The following is a 14,929-nucleotide window of genomic DNA, read 5'->3' as shown; positions in this document are numbered from 1 at the left end:
GTGATTTTTATGATGGGGTATTCTGTAAGGAGTCTTATGATTTTTCTTTAGGTTGCTGCATTAGGATAACCTTGATGCCTTTCAGAATTTCTGAAAGGTCTGTATAGTAGAAGACAGGATGAATAGAAATGCTTGGTCCCTGAATATGAGTCCTACAAAATAAAGACCTTTTGAATGCAGTAAAGGGCATAATGGGACTCTTTTGTATGGAGCCCTTAGGATGGAATTTTTTTATTTCCTAATTGCAGTTGCTATAACAATTGAATAACTTAGTTAACTTGATCTTTGAGGGCAGGAAGTCTCGTGTATGTTCTTCTCCCATCCTCGTGTTACCTTCATCATTTGTAACTGTTATTAAATTATGGTTAATTTGGAGAAAGGTAACTTTCAAGAAGGTGTGGAGAAGACACAAAATTAATTTTCTCGGTAATGGCAAAGTGGATTTTGAGCAGTAATGTGCTCTTTGACCAATGAGCTGCTGTGGATCTCTGTGTGTCTTCAGAATAGTGACAGAACATACTATGGCTTGGTAGGGTAAAAAAGTTGCGGTGATTGAAGTGGAGGATGAGAGGAGAGGAAGAATGGAGGTAATGGACAGAAATCCACTAACTAGCCTCTACTTCTTCCCCTGCTCGTAGACCAGGTTGTTGTAGTGGGGCAGTCGGAGCTACACACACATCCCAAATGAGGGTGGGTGTATGAGCTGTTAGTGTAAAAGTATGCCAGTAATGTTCTGTTATTTGTCTTATTGCTAATCCAATGGCAGTTTTATTTAAAAATGGTTTTATTTTAGCTATATCCATTGCAATACTGGATTTTTCTTGTGAATGATTGTACTTAATTTAGAACCATAAAATTTATAGCTCTTGGGCTATTTTTCTGACCTGCTTGATATTTTTAGAATTGAGTGTTTTGTCTTCTCATTTGCTTTCTGTATCCCTAAATATATTAGGTTCCTTTGAAGTGGTTTTGTTTTCTTTGGCCTTAACTACTCTAAATTGCTATACGTATTTCTCAGGTTATTACTTCTTCTGGATCACTGATTAGCCATTAAATGACCTGATTGCTCAGTACCCAGAAACCCCCAATAACCCCTATCGGTTCCATTGAAGGTGACTTCTCTTTAATAGTATGTGTTTACGTGTGTATTGTGCCTGTGTGTATATATACTTACATACATGTGTGTGCATTTATATGTAGTTTATATTTATAGGTAAACCCTTTAATCTGTAAGCTATAGTTCTTCGAATACAGTTTTGGGGGGACTTCTGATGATTAAAATGCTTTAGCAAGTAATGTTACCACTTTTTCTAATTTGACACATTTAGAGTGTGGTAGAAGCCATAGGAAAATCTCATGAAATTGTTCTGTTGCACTAACTTTTGAAGCGTTTTCTGTTCTCCCTTGAACTATCTTTTCAATTGACCTGCCTACTGTTGAAATGTCTTCTATGCTTTTTATTCCTGCTGTTGTCCTTAGTTTTTCATTAGAAAGAAAAAGCACGGAATTTGTAACCTGCAGAGCTTGAACATGAGCCAGCAGTGTGCCCTTGCAGCAAAGAAGGCTAATGGTATCTTGAGCTGTGCTGGGCAATGCATTGCCATTAGGTGGAGGGAGGTAACCCTTCCCCTGTGCTCAGCATTGGTGAGGCCACAGTGCTGTGCCCAGGTCTGGGCTGCCCAGTATGACAGAGACATGGGATGTGATACTGGAGAAAGTCCAGCAAATGGCCACCAAGGTGATGGAGGGACAGGAGCATCTCTCCTGTGAGGAAGGTCTCCGAGACCTGGGACTGTTCAGCCTGGAGCAAAGAAGGCTCAGGAGGGGATCTCATCAGTGATATAAATACCTGAATGGAAGGTGCAAAGAGGATGGAAGCCAGGCTTTTTTCAGTGGTGCCCAGTGACAGGACCAGAGGCAACGGGCACACACAGAAACACAGGAGATTCCCAGGTTCCCTCTGAACACCAGGAAACACTCTTTTTAAAATTTTTTATAATGTGAGTGTGACTGGGCACTGAAGCAGGTTGCCCAGGCCGGTTGTAGAGTCTTCATCCTTGGAGATACTCAGAAGCCATCAGGACAGGGTCCTGGGCAACTGGCTGTAGGTGGTGGCGCTTGAGCAGGGGGATTAGACCAGATGGCCTCCAGAGGTCCCCTCCAACCTCAACCATTCTGTGAACTTTGATATACTCTGGATATAAAACAATTCTGGTATGAATGTTACGCTACATAACAACTAATTTAGCATTCTTTCTTCTGAGAATGTGCTTTTTCCAGTAATCTGATTGTACTTTGCCTAGTAGGAAATCGATGTACATGTATTCCTAGTATTTTGTTATTGAATAAAAAATAATATTTTTCTGTAGGGAGTTCATAGAAACTACCAATTTGAAGTTCTAGAATTCTTTTTTCAGATGTGTTCGACTTACTAATCTTATTTTCTGTGTTTTAAATACGCTGCTTCGCTAGTTGCCTTCTAGGCATCTTATCTTGTAGTTTACAGAAGTGAGAACTAGCACTTCTTTGTTTAATGCTAGTACTCTTTCTTCTTAAAGTTTGATTCACATTCAAAACACTGTCAAGTTAGCTAAAATAATCAAAAATACCTTCTCAAAGAAAAGATACTAGTTTCTGGATCCGAATTTCACGGTTTGAATCAACATGTCCTTTTAAAACTGCATTTAAAAAAAAATAAACAACCAAACAAACCAGCACCTTAAAGTTTTATAGGGAAAGGATCCTTCCCAGACTGTAAAGAAAAGCAGAATGTTTTGAAAAGTCTCAGAAGTCGTGTGGAGATGCTCTCTGACAAGATGCAAGAGTATAGCAATCCTAGTTATAGAAGTAGAAATTTGTCTTATTTTTTATTTCTTCTAGATTAATGCAATAAAAGATAGTTATTCACCTGTTGTATTTTAAAATGAATTAATACATTTTATGCATGTATTTAAGGGGGGGGGGAAGTGTAATAGTGTTCAAATACTCATATAATAGAAAGTATTTTATAGTCAGCATTTTCACATATAGTAAACATTTAAAAAAATCAGATTTTTAAGACTCTGAACATCACTGATGAGAAGGGATCCATTGCTGGGGTGTGGGGGGAAGGCAGTTAAGATTATCTTTAGCTGTTTGCTTAAAAGGATTTAACTGGACTACTTAAAGTTCACTGATGAGAAGGGATCCATTGCTGGGGTGTGGGGGGAAGGCAGTTAAGATTATCTTTAGCTGTTTGCTTAAAAGGATTTAACTGGACTACTTAAAGTAGTCACGTGCTGTTTTGTATGTAATTTTTGGTTTTGTTGAAGAGTAATTTTCTGTCTTTTTGAAGATGGCTCTGCAAGTACTAGGTTGTCATAGAAAGTATGCCCTGAATGCGGCTGAAATTTGTGTGTGTTTCTTCTAAGCTTCACAATGAGGATGACCCCTCAGAGTCTTCGGCAGCTGAGGAGCCTTCCACGTCTACCGAGACTACGCAGACTCCCCAGACAGCAGCCTTATCTGAAGCAGATACTTCCCCTCCACCTTACTGCAGCATAGCTGTAGAAGCAGCTGCAACCTCAGGTATTTTTCTTACCTAAGAACTTGTCAGGGAGGAGTGTGGATGAATCAGCACTTGGTTCAAAGTGGTACGATGCTGTGGGTTTTTTGTTGTTTGTTTGTTTGGGTTTTTTTTCCTACGCACACAATTGCAGAAAAATGCTATGCTGTCATGCACAGCCCTTTGTCTGGCTTGTTCAGAAGGAGCACGCTTTTAAATTACACCGATTGTGCCAAATTACTAGACTAAGTGGATGTTCATTAATTAGCCTAATAGGTTTTATTTAAGTCTGCATATAGTTAAGTTCCACATTTAATCTACATCTTTGAGTAGTTCTCCATTATTAGACTTCCTTAGCAATTTTCATTACCTCTTTATAAAAAAAAAAATCCAACCTAAAAACAAAACACCAAAGTACTGATTTGTCAAAACTCAAACTTCTTAAGTGTGTGCCATTGTTTGGTGAAAATATTGCCATAAAAAGATGCATTTTGCTTTAAAACTTCTTATGGAAAATGAGTAATGGGTCTTTTTCTCCATTTATTCACTGCTCCCATTCTCATGAGGTTGTGACTTTTCTTTGGAGTACGGGAGACTTAACAGCAGGCAACATTGAAGTCTCTGTTTAAGCAAAGTTCCTTGGGTTTGCGTCTCCCATGTGCCAAATAAATATTTTAAAGTAACCTCCAACCTAATTTTTTAATGTTGCTTAAAGAATCAATTTCCTGTCCCTGTCCTTTGAGACAGTGCTTGCAAGTAAATACACGGCTATGCAGAACTATCCCTATGTAGAACGTCTTTGTGGTGGTGTGCTGACAAATCTTTTTACCATGTGACCTGTGCTGACAAATCTTTACCATGTAAGCAATCTTGTTACAAACTACTGCTGGGTGTAGGAGGAAGCTCAAGGTGTGTTTTAAATAGCTTTTATTCATTTTGTTAGCAATTCTCTACTCTATGATGACGTTTTACTATTTTGCTGTAAAATAATGAAGTCTGCGGTCCATTTTGATAGAAGGAGCATTTTTAAAAGAATGTGGTGAAATTGAAATCTTGGAAAAACTGATTTGCACAGAACAACTGGACTTAAGTGACTAATTGATGTTGATAATTAAAAGCTTTTTCTTTTAGGTTGTTTCTGTGCATGTCTTTTGTATGATTTGATTAAAAAGCCTTTGGTTGGAATGCCTACGCATGTAACTCAACAAATAGGATGTTTTTGCTCATAGATTTGTTGGCTCCTTGCAGCATCTAGGTTAAGGTTTCTGCCTTGAGTAGCAACTAAAAGCACCATTCACTCCTCTATTTTATAAAAATAAAGTCTTTTTATAAGAGCTTGAAATAGAAATATCATCAATTTCAGCCTCTGTTGAAAACAATAGACTGAAAAGCTTAGTAGTTATGCACATATAAAAGCTAATATTCTTGACATCTTTCTGGCTTAAAAATGCATAACCTCTTTATTTTGAACAGAAACACACAATGAATTTTATCCTGTACCACCTCCATACAGTGTAGCTACCTCTCTTCCTACTTACGATGAAGCAGAGAAGGCCAAAGCTGCAGCAATGGCAGCTGCTGCAGCAGAAGTTGCCCAACGAGTAAGTGATGCTATTCTGCTTTATTTCATTTTTGTGAAACATTGTAGGCTAATTTAATTATTTCTAACAATTGGGCCCATATTATGGCCTATTTATTAAAATAATGGTGGGCTGGTGATTTAAATATTTTGGATGCTTAGGTTTTGTATAGATAGTTTTAGTTAGTTGTGAAGTACTATGAAAAGTGTATCATATTCACTCTTTTCTGAGGCATAGCTGCTGTCTAAACAGCTTTAAAAGCCAAATTTGGCCCTGTTTTAATAGTTTATCCAGTATTTTGTCATCTTTTAATTAGCCATCCACTACTAATGTTACTTTGTAGAGTTATTGCTGATATTTAGTGTTTCAAATGGTAAAAAAAAAAAAAATTGATGACAAAGTAGACCTTTAGAGAGGAAGGAGAATTCCAACAGTCTTGAAGGGGCAAAACCCCAAATAACATAGATCTTTTTCAAAAGGAAAGGTCCCTTTTGTTTGCTCCGTGAAAACTTTAATACTGAAGTTCAAAAAAATATTCCAAGTACTTAAAACAAACAAACAAAAACCCATGCCATGAGTTATGGTAAACAGTAAAGTAATAGGTGTATATTCAGTGTTTATAGTTTTGTAAGAATTAACATTATAAAGAATAGTCTTCAAAATAGAAAATTGCTGTCTGCAATTAGTGTTAAATATCAGTTTTGTACGCAAAGTTCTTCCTTCTTTTCTCCCAAGTTTTGGACGGTGGAAATTCTGTTGTTTGGTAGTATTGGCCGTAACATACTATACCCAAATTAGGCTTCCAGTGCTTTCACTAAAAATCTCCACCTTGAGATCAAATGTGATTGCATTTGAGATACATTTAAAATCTTACTGACTGCAGTGTGCTTGTGACTGAAAAAAAAACAACTCTGCTTGCCCAGCGGGAGGCTGGTCCTTCCTTGAGTGCTGTGCAGTAATCACAGTGCGCAACACTCACTTTAAGGTACGCACAGCCAAAGTTAAAGTAGATTTGTGTAACATCGCCAGTGAAGGTGTTACACAAATCTGTTCTACTAAATGCAGCAGGCAACCAGGAATATTTGCATGGTTACCTGCCAAGTTTCTGCTATGAGGTGATGATCCCCAGTTGTAACCTTTTAACTGCTTTAACAGGAGCATGGATTCTACATAGTCTGTCCTTACTGCTTGTCCTATGAGTAAAACTTTTGCTGCAATATTGGTCTGAATGAAACACTCTACCTGAAATTATAAACCTTTAAACTTACTTGGAACATTAGCAACCTGAACCGTCACTTTTAGGGTACCATTACCAGTCCTGTGACACTTCAGACAGGACCTGAGCAACTCTCTTGCAAGATTCTTGTTGCTTTTAACTCTGTATGTGTAGAACCTTATGGGGTGAAAGTTTCGAACGTACAAGCAGTCTTCCTTGACCTGAATTTCACAGGGAAAACCTCAGGCTGGGGTTCAGCCAATTTCAAGGGGAAAAAAAAGCTAAGAAAAAAAAAAAACCACAGTGTTTTTTTTCCATGTCATTTTAAACTTTTTTTATTTTGGAGAACTATTTCAGAGGTCACTGTGGCAGAAACATCTTTTGCCCTTCCTCAGAAAACGTGCCTGGCTTTGGGCCAAATTACAAGTTTTTGAAAAATGAGTTTCCACAGTTAATACACACAGCTTCAAATTTTGTACATGTGTGGAGATTGTCTTGCATGAACAAGTTTAGACTGCTTACAGCTCTGAAGGGGGTGGGACTGCAGGTGTGCTGTTGCCAGCAAACACTCTCAAATGTTCTGTATCAGAGTAGGGTTACAGAACTAAAAATAGATACACCTTATGAGTGCTCTTGACTGCTTTTGGTGAAAACACTGGAACTGAGAAATTGGGATTTCTGGTGTGCCCTGAAGTAGTTTTATTATTCTTGGCCTTTGGTTAGAAGGGAAGAGGAAAGCCATTTGATTCAACTGCAAGGGTATCAATGGTAGGTGGATGGAAGAAGGACAATGACTGAGCCTTTGAAGCTTAAGTGTTGTAGAAGTCTGGTTTTGGTTGGGCAGGGAGGTACCTCACTCAAAGTGAACACAGGCAGGGATCAGAGAAGGTAGGTCTAAGTCGAAATGAGAAAAGGCACGGGTGATTGGAGAGCAGAGGTATGGAGGGAATAGATGTAAATGAGAAACAGGAGGGAGAAGGATAAACTAAAGGTCTAGAGCACAAGTCTTATGAGGAGCGGCTGAGGGAACTGGGGTATTTAGCCTGGAGAAAAGGAGGCTGAGGGGAGACCTTATCACTCTCTATGACTACCTGAAAGGAGGCTGTAGAGAGGTGGGTGTAGGTTTCTTCTCCCAAGTAACAGGTGATAGAACAAGAGGAAATGGCCTCAAGTTGCACCAGGAAAGGTTTAGATTGGATAGTAGGAAAAATTTCTGCATTGAAAGGGTTGTCAAGAATTGGAACAGGCTGCCCAGGGAGGTGGTTGAATTGCCATTCCTGGAGATATTAAAAAGACCTGCAGATGTGGTGCTGAGAGACACAGTTTAGTGGTAACTTGGCAGTGCTAAGTTAAGGGTTGGACTTGATGATCTTAAAGGTCTTTTCCAACCAAAACAATTCTGTGATTCTATGAAACTGGAATTGATGGAGAAAGGAACTCAAGTGGGACAATATGGTACTGGGAGAGAAGCTGAAGCTGGTGTGTGAGAAGAGAGGACTAGGGAGGGAGAAGGAATCTGGTGTTAAGAGGTAGGAGAGTAGGATATGATGACAAAGTGAGACATAAACTTTTACATAATCTGCTTTTCCAAAACAGACAGTAGAACTTGGCATTCAAGAATTAGGTGATGACACCACAAGAATTTCAATTACATATCAGTAGGAATCAGTAGGAATACACCATTGTTCCCCTAAAGCAGAGATTGACTAAAAAATTGTAGACTTAGAGCAGCGTTAAATTAGTATTAGAAGTCTGCTCGGTATACCTAAAAGCCACAGTCCTGCTGACTGCTGAAGATAGCAAGTTTGATATAATTTCTGCTCAGTTTGCTCCTATTTTTTGGCTTTTTCTTTTCTTTTTTTTTTTTTTTTTTAAAGCACGTGTATACACACACAAGCTATATTATAGAAACAGTATTAACGTTGCAAAGTTGAGATTTAGGGAAAAACTGAGAAATGCTGAAGCTGAGTTCCAGTTGTGTAGATGATGATATTAAAATTATGTACCAACACAGTTTTAATTAATGCCATTTTAATTAACTTACTATATGATACTGCCACAAAATCTCTGCCTTAATTAATACCTCTGATGGACTTACACTGAGATGGACTAAGACTGTGTAATAAGACTGTCTTAATCTGGCAGATGACTGGAATAAGAAAAAAAGATCATGTTAGAGTGGTGATTTGCTTTCTTGAGGGGGAAGGATTTTGATCCTTAGCTCTGAATACCCAGGGAAGAACAGATAAGTCACTTAAACTTTGCACTAGTGGTATGTAATTGATTGTTTTCTCACTTTGACTGTCTTGGAGATCACAAGCAGTGACAGCTGCAGACAGTATCCCACTTGCATATTACATAGTTCACGAAACATACACAAATGATACAACGTGTATTTTTTATTAACAGCCTCATGAAATTAGTGTTCTTATTGTGAACTCTGCTGTGATCTGTCTTCTAGTTTCACCCTTGTAAAATGAGGATATATTGTCTTCTCACTACAATAATGTGAGAAGTTGGAAAACCAGAAATGTCCTGATGTTACCTTGAGTGATACATGAAGCTTATAATTGTTTCATGGTATAGTCCAAAGTGTGCAGTAAAGGCTATAAACCTACTTATTGAGCAAAAGAGAAGAAAATGGTATAAAAAGGCAGCACAATTAATAAACAGCTTTCATATTTTTTCCCCTGAATCACGTAGTGATCCTACAAAAATATTAGTGTAATTGTATTAAAGACTTCATCATAGGCCCTGTGTCCACACATTGTAGGAACAATCTAAACATTTACTGAAACTTTCAGTACTTATTTTTGTAGTTCTTTGTGTAGCTTGTCTTAAAAGAATAGGTTGTGTACAAACACTTCTATCAAATGCTCCCAGATAGCTCAATGTATCAAAGAAATTGTAGCAGCCCTGTGTCATCAGTAGTGATAGCATTATTTACCCTGGCTTTTGATGTTTTCCTTTTCAATTTCTCAAGGTCAGCTTTGAAAGGTTAATTTAAATGGGCAAAAATATTGCTAACAGTTAAATGACTTATTTGTATGTTGCAATGAATGGCTTTTACTTAATGCTTTTCAGTTGCATTTGTCTTATGTTTTTCTGTTTTTACATGCTTAGCACGCCCAGTTTAGGGAGTCTAGGAGTCTGTTTGATGAAATATTCCTCAGTCGTCCAGAGGTATGGTATAGTTCTCTCTAGTTTAGACTTTAACTATGAATTTTCCTGCTGGCAAACAAATGCTTCTGGGGTTCATTGTGCCTTTTTTTCCCCCACCATTAACTTCTCCATATTGTTTTGTATGCTGAAGGTATCATTTATGGGGTTTATTAAGCAATTTGACCCTTTCCTCAGAAGTTTCTCTCTGTACATCCACTGCATTGAAAAGAGTTACATCAGTTTAGTTAACCAAGGGGTTCCTGAAAACTTGGGTTCTTTACCTGATTAAAGGTGGTTGTCTCACTATACGCCATGCTAGGTTTCAATTTGAAAGAAGTTAACAAGCATTGGGGGGTTGGGGGAAATAGTCTTATTTTTGCAGAATACTACAGAGAGCACTATAGTTTGAGTAGTTAATAGGTTTGACTTCAATAGATTCTGTGTACCATTTGATGTTTTTTTGCTTAGAGAAATTACTGTGTGACATGCCATTTATGTTGATAATATATTTTGCTATTTAGATGTTTCTGTGGTCAGAGGAACAGTAAGTTTTCTATTTATACAGATCTCAGCATATTTAGCAAACAAGAAATATTGTCCATGACCCTTAACACGGCTAAATTTGTCAAAAATCAATATGAGATACTGAAACTGTATTATATATTTTATGGATTTGTGTGTGTTGTTATATAACATTCTTCTCATTAAAAAGAAAATATATGTATAAATAAAATATATTATTGGTCTCTGATAAAAATGTCAATATCTAATAGAAGTATTTCTATGAAATTATGTTTAGTTCTAAGCATCATCAGGGAGTCCAGTCATTCTGCATTGTCCCTTTTCATTCCTCAATGAATGGTGGCAAACAATTATATTTCGAAGAAAGGCCGGGGCAGTTGACACCAACTAGATCAAATGAGAGCACTGTGAAAGACAGACAGTATTAGTGGGGCTTGAGCAGTGGCCAATTAATGTCTTCTGTCTGCAGGATTCATCATAAAAGCACATAATACTAAATGATGTAGATATAGGCTGAACAGGATTTGAGCGCAGGAAATTCTTTCACTTCTTAAACATGCTGATAATTTTCATATGCCAATTTTTGGAGGCAGTAAATAGAACTCAGGTTAATATAATTCCTTTTTGGCATGGAGTGTAATAAATTGCAACTTGTTCACACTTATTACAACGGTGCCTACTTGCAAATGTCTGCTCTTGTGTCCCTGTGTTGTATATTGACCTGTGTGTTTCTCACATGTGTAAGCGTTAGAGAAGCCTTATAGAGAAACCTGCTAAACTTGTTACTGTAGTTGAGCAAAATTTTCTTCTTCTGAAGCAACGTTTTTCATAGAGTATAATGTATAATTCACTAATTGGTATGGAAATGCCAGTATAAAGTACTGTTGCGAGCAGGCAGTTTAAAAAAAAGTCCAAAAATTATTTTATATGGTGTTTTACAGACCTTCTGAAATTAAAATTGAAAATATTTTTTGTTGTCCTGACTTGAAAAAGGAACCTTTGTGGCACACATTTCAAAGATAAGCACATTCAAATGCAGCTCTTCGTTTAATGTGTTTTCAGTCCCTTCTTTCCTTTCCCCTCCATCAGTCTTGTAGCTGCAGCAAAGTTGAGCTAAATAAACTAATGCATTCATAGTCACTTAAGATGACCATTTAGGGGCATCCGAAATTATGCAGAGTTGAATTACGGCCCCTTAGGACTGTTGTTTAGCTAACTTTTTGTGCTTTCCTTGAAATTGTCTATGTGAATAGCAGTGTTTTTAAAGTAAGTTATCTGATACAGAGTCTTGGTTAATTAATCTGAAATAAAGAGCACAGCTGGAATGTCACGGCCATGTTACGAAGGGTGAAGCTGCCTGCCTTGAGTTGGTACAGTTTGTTCTAGCACATTTTTAACCATAATCACTATACCCTGGTAAATTATTTTGCTGTGTTGACTAAAGGTCAATGTGTCAGTCATGTGACAGACCTTTATATCGCTGTGGTTGTTTAATGCCCTTTTAGTTATGAACTTCATATATGAAATAACATTTGGTACAGTGACTGAATAATGTGTTAGAATTACACTGTTTTGGTAGTGCTTGCTGTGGGTGAAACAGCTAAGTAAATCTCACTTGAACTGATCTCCCTTGATTTCATTTTTTTTATATAGGTCATTTCTTATCTCAATTCTAATACATTATGATTAATTGGAGAAAAAGTAGGAAAAGAATGTTACTCATGCTTACGTCTAGACCATATTACTGCTGCTACTGATGGCATTATTTACCTTGTATCATCCAGCATTATTTTGGTTATTCGTTTAAGTATAAAAATGGTGAGTTTAACTGGTTTTACAGTTTTCATCAGGTTTTCTTTAGTAAGTGCTGTCATCATGAAAACTTTTACAGTTGCCAGTCTACAGTTGCAGCAGTTGTTTTACTTGTGCACAGAACTGCCTACGTAAGACCTGCCAAGTTCTGTTGAAAATCAAGTACTGAGAAACAAAACATACTCTTACTTGCAGTATTTTAAGATCTAGTAATTTGACACGATGGGAGAAATTTTTGGATCGTTCTGACTGACATCTCTGTTTACTTTTGTTTGACTTAAAGTCCTGTGCTCTTTGAGTTCAGAGGACTTTTAAACACTTCTGATGTGTTCGCGCCCTCTGGTGTCCCTAGAGGTTTTCTTTGCTTTGCATGTTTTTCTGTAGGTTACAGGATTGTCAAATTGGTTAGTGCAGTGCTGCTGCATCAGCAATTTATTTTAAGATACTAACCTTATTCTGAAACTTTATATTTTTGGAAGCATTAAACGACTTTTCTGTCAGGAAAAAATTAGAACATACTATGTAATGATTTTGCCAAAAAATATTTAATAGCTTGTCTGCATATCAAGATAGTTACAGTAAGAAAAGAGATTTCGCTTGGTTTTCATTGTCTAAGTACTCATCTGAAATAATTTCTAGCTCCATTTAAGATGAATAGGCAGTATGTACATATCTTCTACGGAAACTTTTCAGTTAAATTTGGGCTCTGTCAATATAAGCAACAAATAAGACTTGGTTTATAGATATGAAATATTTCTCCTTTTAACTTCCTTGATGTGGACTTGTTACAAAAATGTCAATTTTCTTCTAGCTTTAGAAACATAATTAATACTTTAATCCTACAGATAGTTATTCTAAAATAAACTTTTCACTAAATTATCACTAACCTGTAAATCCAGGAAGAAGAGTATCCACCACGAGATGATTTCAGTGATGCAGATCAGCTTAGAGTGGGCAATGATGGCATCTTCATGTTGGCATTTTTCAGTAAGTTATCTTGTATCGCAGACCTACCGAAGTATATCTTAATTGTACCTTTTTTCTGTGGAATATAAAATATAGCTGTGATAAACTGCATTAATATACTGTAACAAATGGATTGGTTTTTTACCTCTACACAGATATGAACACTTCCTGTTCCAGGTGTAGCAAATACATTGCACTTTTTTTTTTTTTTCCTGTGGCATCTGTCACAGATAAGGGGACAAAGTGAAATCATAGTACGTGTTTTGAGGCATAGCAAGGCTGTGCTGTTACCTGTGAATTGGGAAATTCTGTCATCTTCTGGTTGGACTACCAACTTGAATTCAAGGCTGGGTCACAGAAATCTCATGATCGATTTTTAAGTAGAAACACTTTGAGAGAGAGAGATGATGTGCCATATAAAAGTTGCTGATATTAGCATAGTGAACTAAATAGCTGCGGGTGGATTTTTGGAACAAATCGAACAACGCTTATTTCCAGTTTGTCTAACCACTAGCATATAAAAATGTGCTGTCTTCAGGTAACGCCTGATTGCAACCAGCACTACTGTAGCACTTCTTCAGGTACTGTGTGTGCATACTGTGCGTGTCTTATCTTGTACTTATGTACTGCATTGGGCAAAGTTAGATTTAGCCACTATAAGTTACTTCTAGAAAAGAAGCTGCTTCTGTTTTGTCAATTGCATATTTCTTTCTAATTTCCGAGGATATTTCCCCTTTCTGAAATAAACGTGTTTGGCAACCCGGGTGGAAGCTTGGTGTTGGGGAAGTAGCTGTTCTTTTTAGCATTTATCAAGATGAAAGCTGATTGGTTATCTGCTGAAATCTCCTTTATGTCTTTCAACGTAGATCTCATCTTAGTTCTTTTTTCTTTAATGTCTTCTGCAGTCTTTTTATTTAACTGTTAGACGTGCAGGTTTCAGAACTTTCATGGAAGTTTTTTTCATGTTGGCATACGATGTACTAGAACAATGTGTTTGCCTCTTGGATACCTCACATAGCAAATATACAAATACCTATATAGGGTAACGAAGTGAGTTTTGTAGTCTGACCTCTTTCTGTAGTTGGACCATAGAAAGGGCATATATTCTTAGGGGCAAAGGGAGCTATGGCTTCATTTTTCTTTTTCCCTTTTTTCCTCTTCCCCATGTGCTACAACTTTTTGTATTTAACCTATTTAGTTAGGTTCTGTATTGTGTGAACTTGTTCTTGCTTTTAAATCCTGGTTCAGGCCTTCATTAGCGCTGCACTTGGAGGTCAAGTGGATTGTTGGCTCTAATATGTTTTAAGTTCTTAAAATCACAGCTGAAAAAAAAACTTGTTAGCTTGCAGCTAGGAGCACAGTAGTAATAACAATCCTGCTATGCAGAAGCTGAACTGGAATCAAAGGCTCCAGAAAGTCTCCAATGACACTCACATGCAGTTGGCCAAAACCGCACGCCCAGAACCTTGTGTGCATCTTCAAGAATGCAGACGTTTACTTGGATAAACTGGCAAATTTCTCTTCAAATAGCTGTTCAGCTGAGACTGACTGCGCAGAGGACTACTTTTACACATTTGACAAAAACACTTTGTAGATCACAATTTTTCTTGATTATTCTGAGACTATGTTATTGCCAACTTTGCTTGCCTATGAATGAAATGCATAAAATGAGTGCTTACGCATTGCAAGCTATTTATGCAAGTGTATGCTTAATTAGGATCTGTGTTGGCTGTTATGGATACCAGTTACATATGGAAATGGATAAAGTTTACTTGTTTGTTTTCATAGTATAACGACTTTGCAAAAACTCCTAGCATTTATAGACCTGTAATACTAATTTTCAGTAGTTTTTCCTTAAGAAAATTGGAGAACTAAATGAAAAATGAGCTTAACTTAATAAAGTTAGATCATAAATACCGGGTGGTGTATTCCTGTCCCTCTAATAAGGAGATAAAAGTCTCCATAAAGTTGATGTATGTAGACTTAAGAGAGCAGGAGTTAAAATAAAATTTACAGCATGGCTATCTTTTGGGGTTTTATTTTAGGGTGGGATATGTTTAAATGCTGCACATAGGGGTGGCAGATCAGAGGCAGCCTAGAATAAGTTCCCTCGCTTTAGTTAGAATG

General features: G+C 37.1%; 1 protein-coding gene across 2 annotated transcripts in view; it reads left to right on the top strand.

The window, feature by feature from the left end:
* The window catches only part of NDFIP2 (Nedd4 family interacting protein 2), a 47,553-nt gene that overhangs the window by 18,329 nt on the left and 14,295 nt on the right, over window positions 1-14,929 (top strand). For both annotated transcript variants that reach the window (XM_082479723.1, XM_082479724.1), the window contains exons 2-4: window positions 3,411-3,567; window positions 5,018-5,145; window positions 12,736-12,823. In XM_082479723.1, the coding sequence (XP_082335849.1) occupies window positions 3,411-3,567; window positions 5,018-5,145; window positions 12,736-12,823 (373 nt within the window). The remainder of the gene's footprint in view (window positions 1-3,410; window positions 3,568-5,017; window positions 5,146-12,735; window positions 12,824-14,929) is intronic.

This window comes from Vanellus vanellus (assembly GCF_965231255.1).
Source record: "Vanellus vanellus genome assembly, chromosome: 1".
Lineage (NCBI taxonomy): Eukaryota > Metazoa > Chordata > Aves > Charadriiformes > Charadriidae > Vanellus > Vanellus vanellus.
Note: the sequence above shows the minus strand (reverse complement) of the source record. Positions and strands in the feature narration are given on the sequence as shown.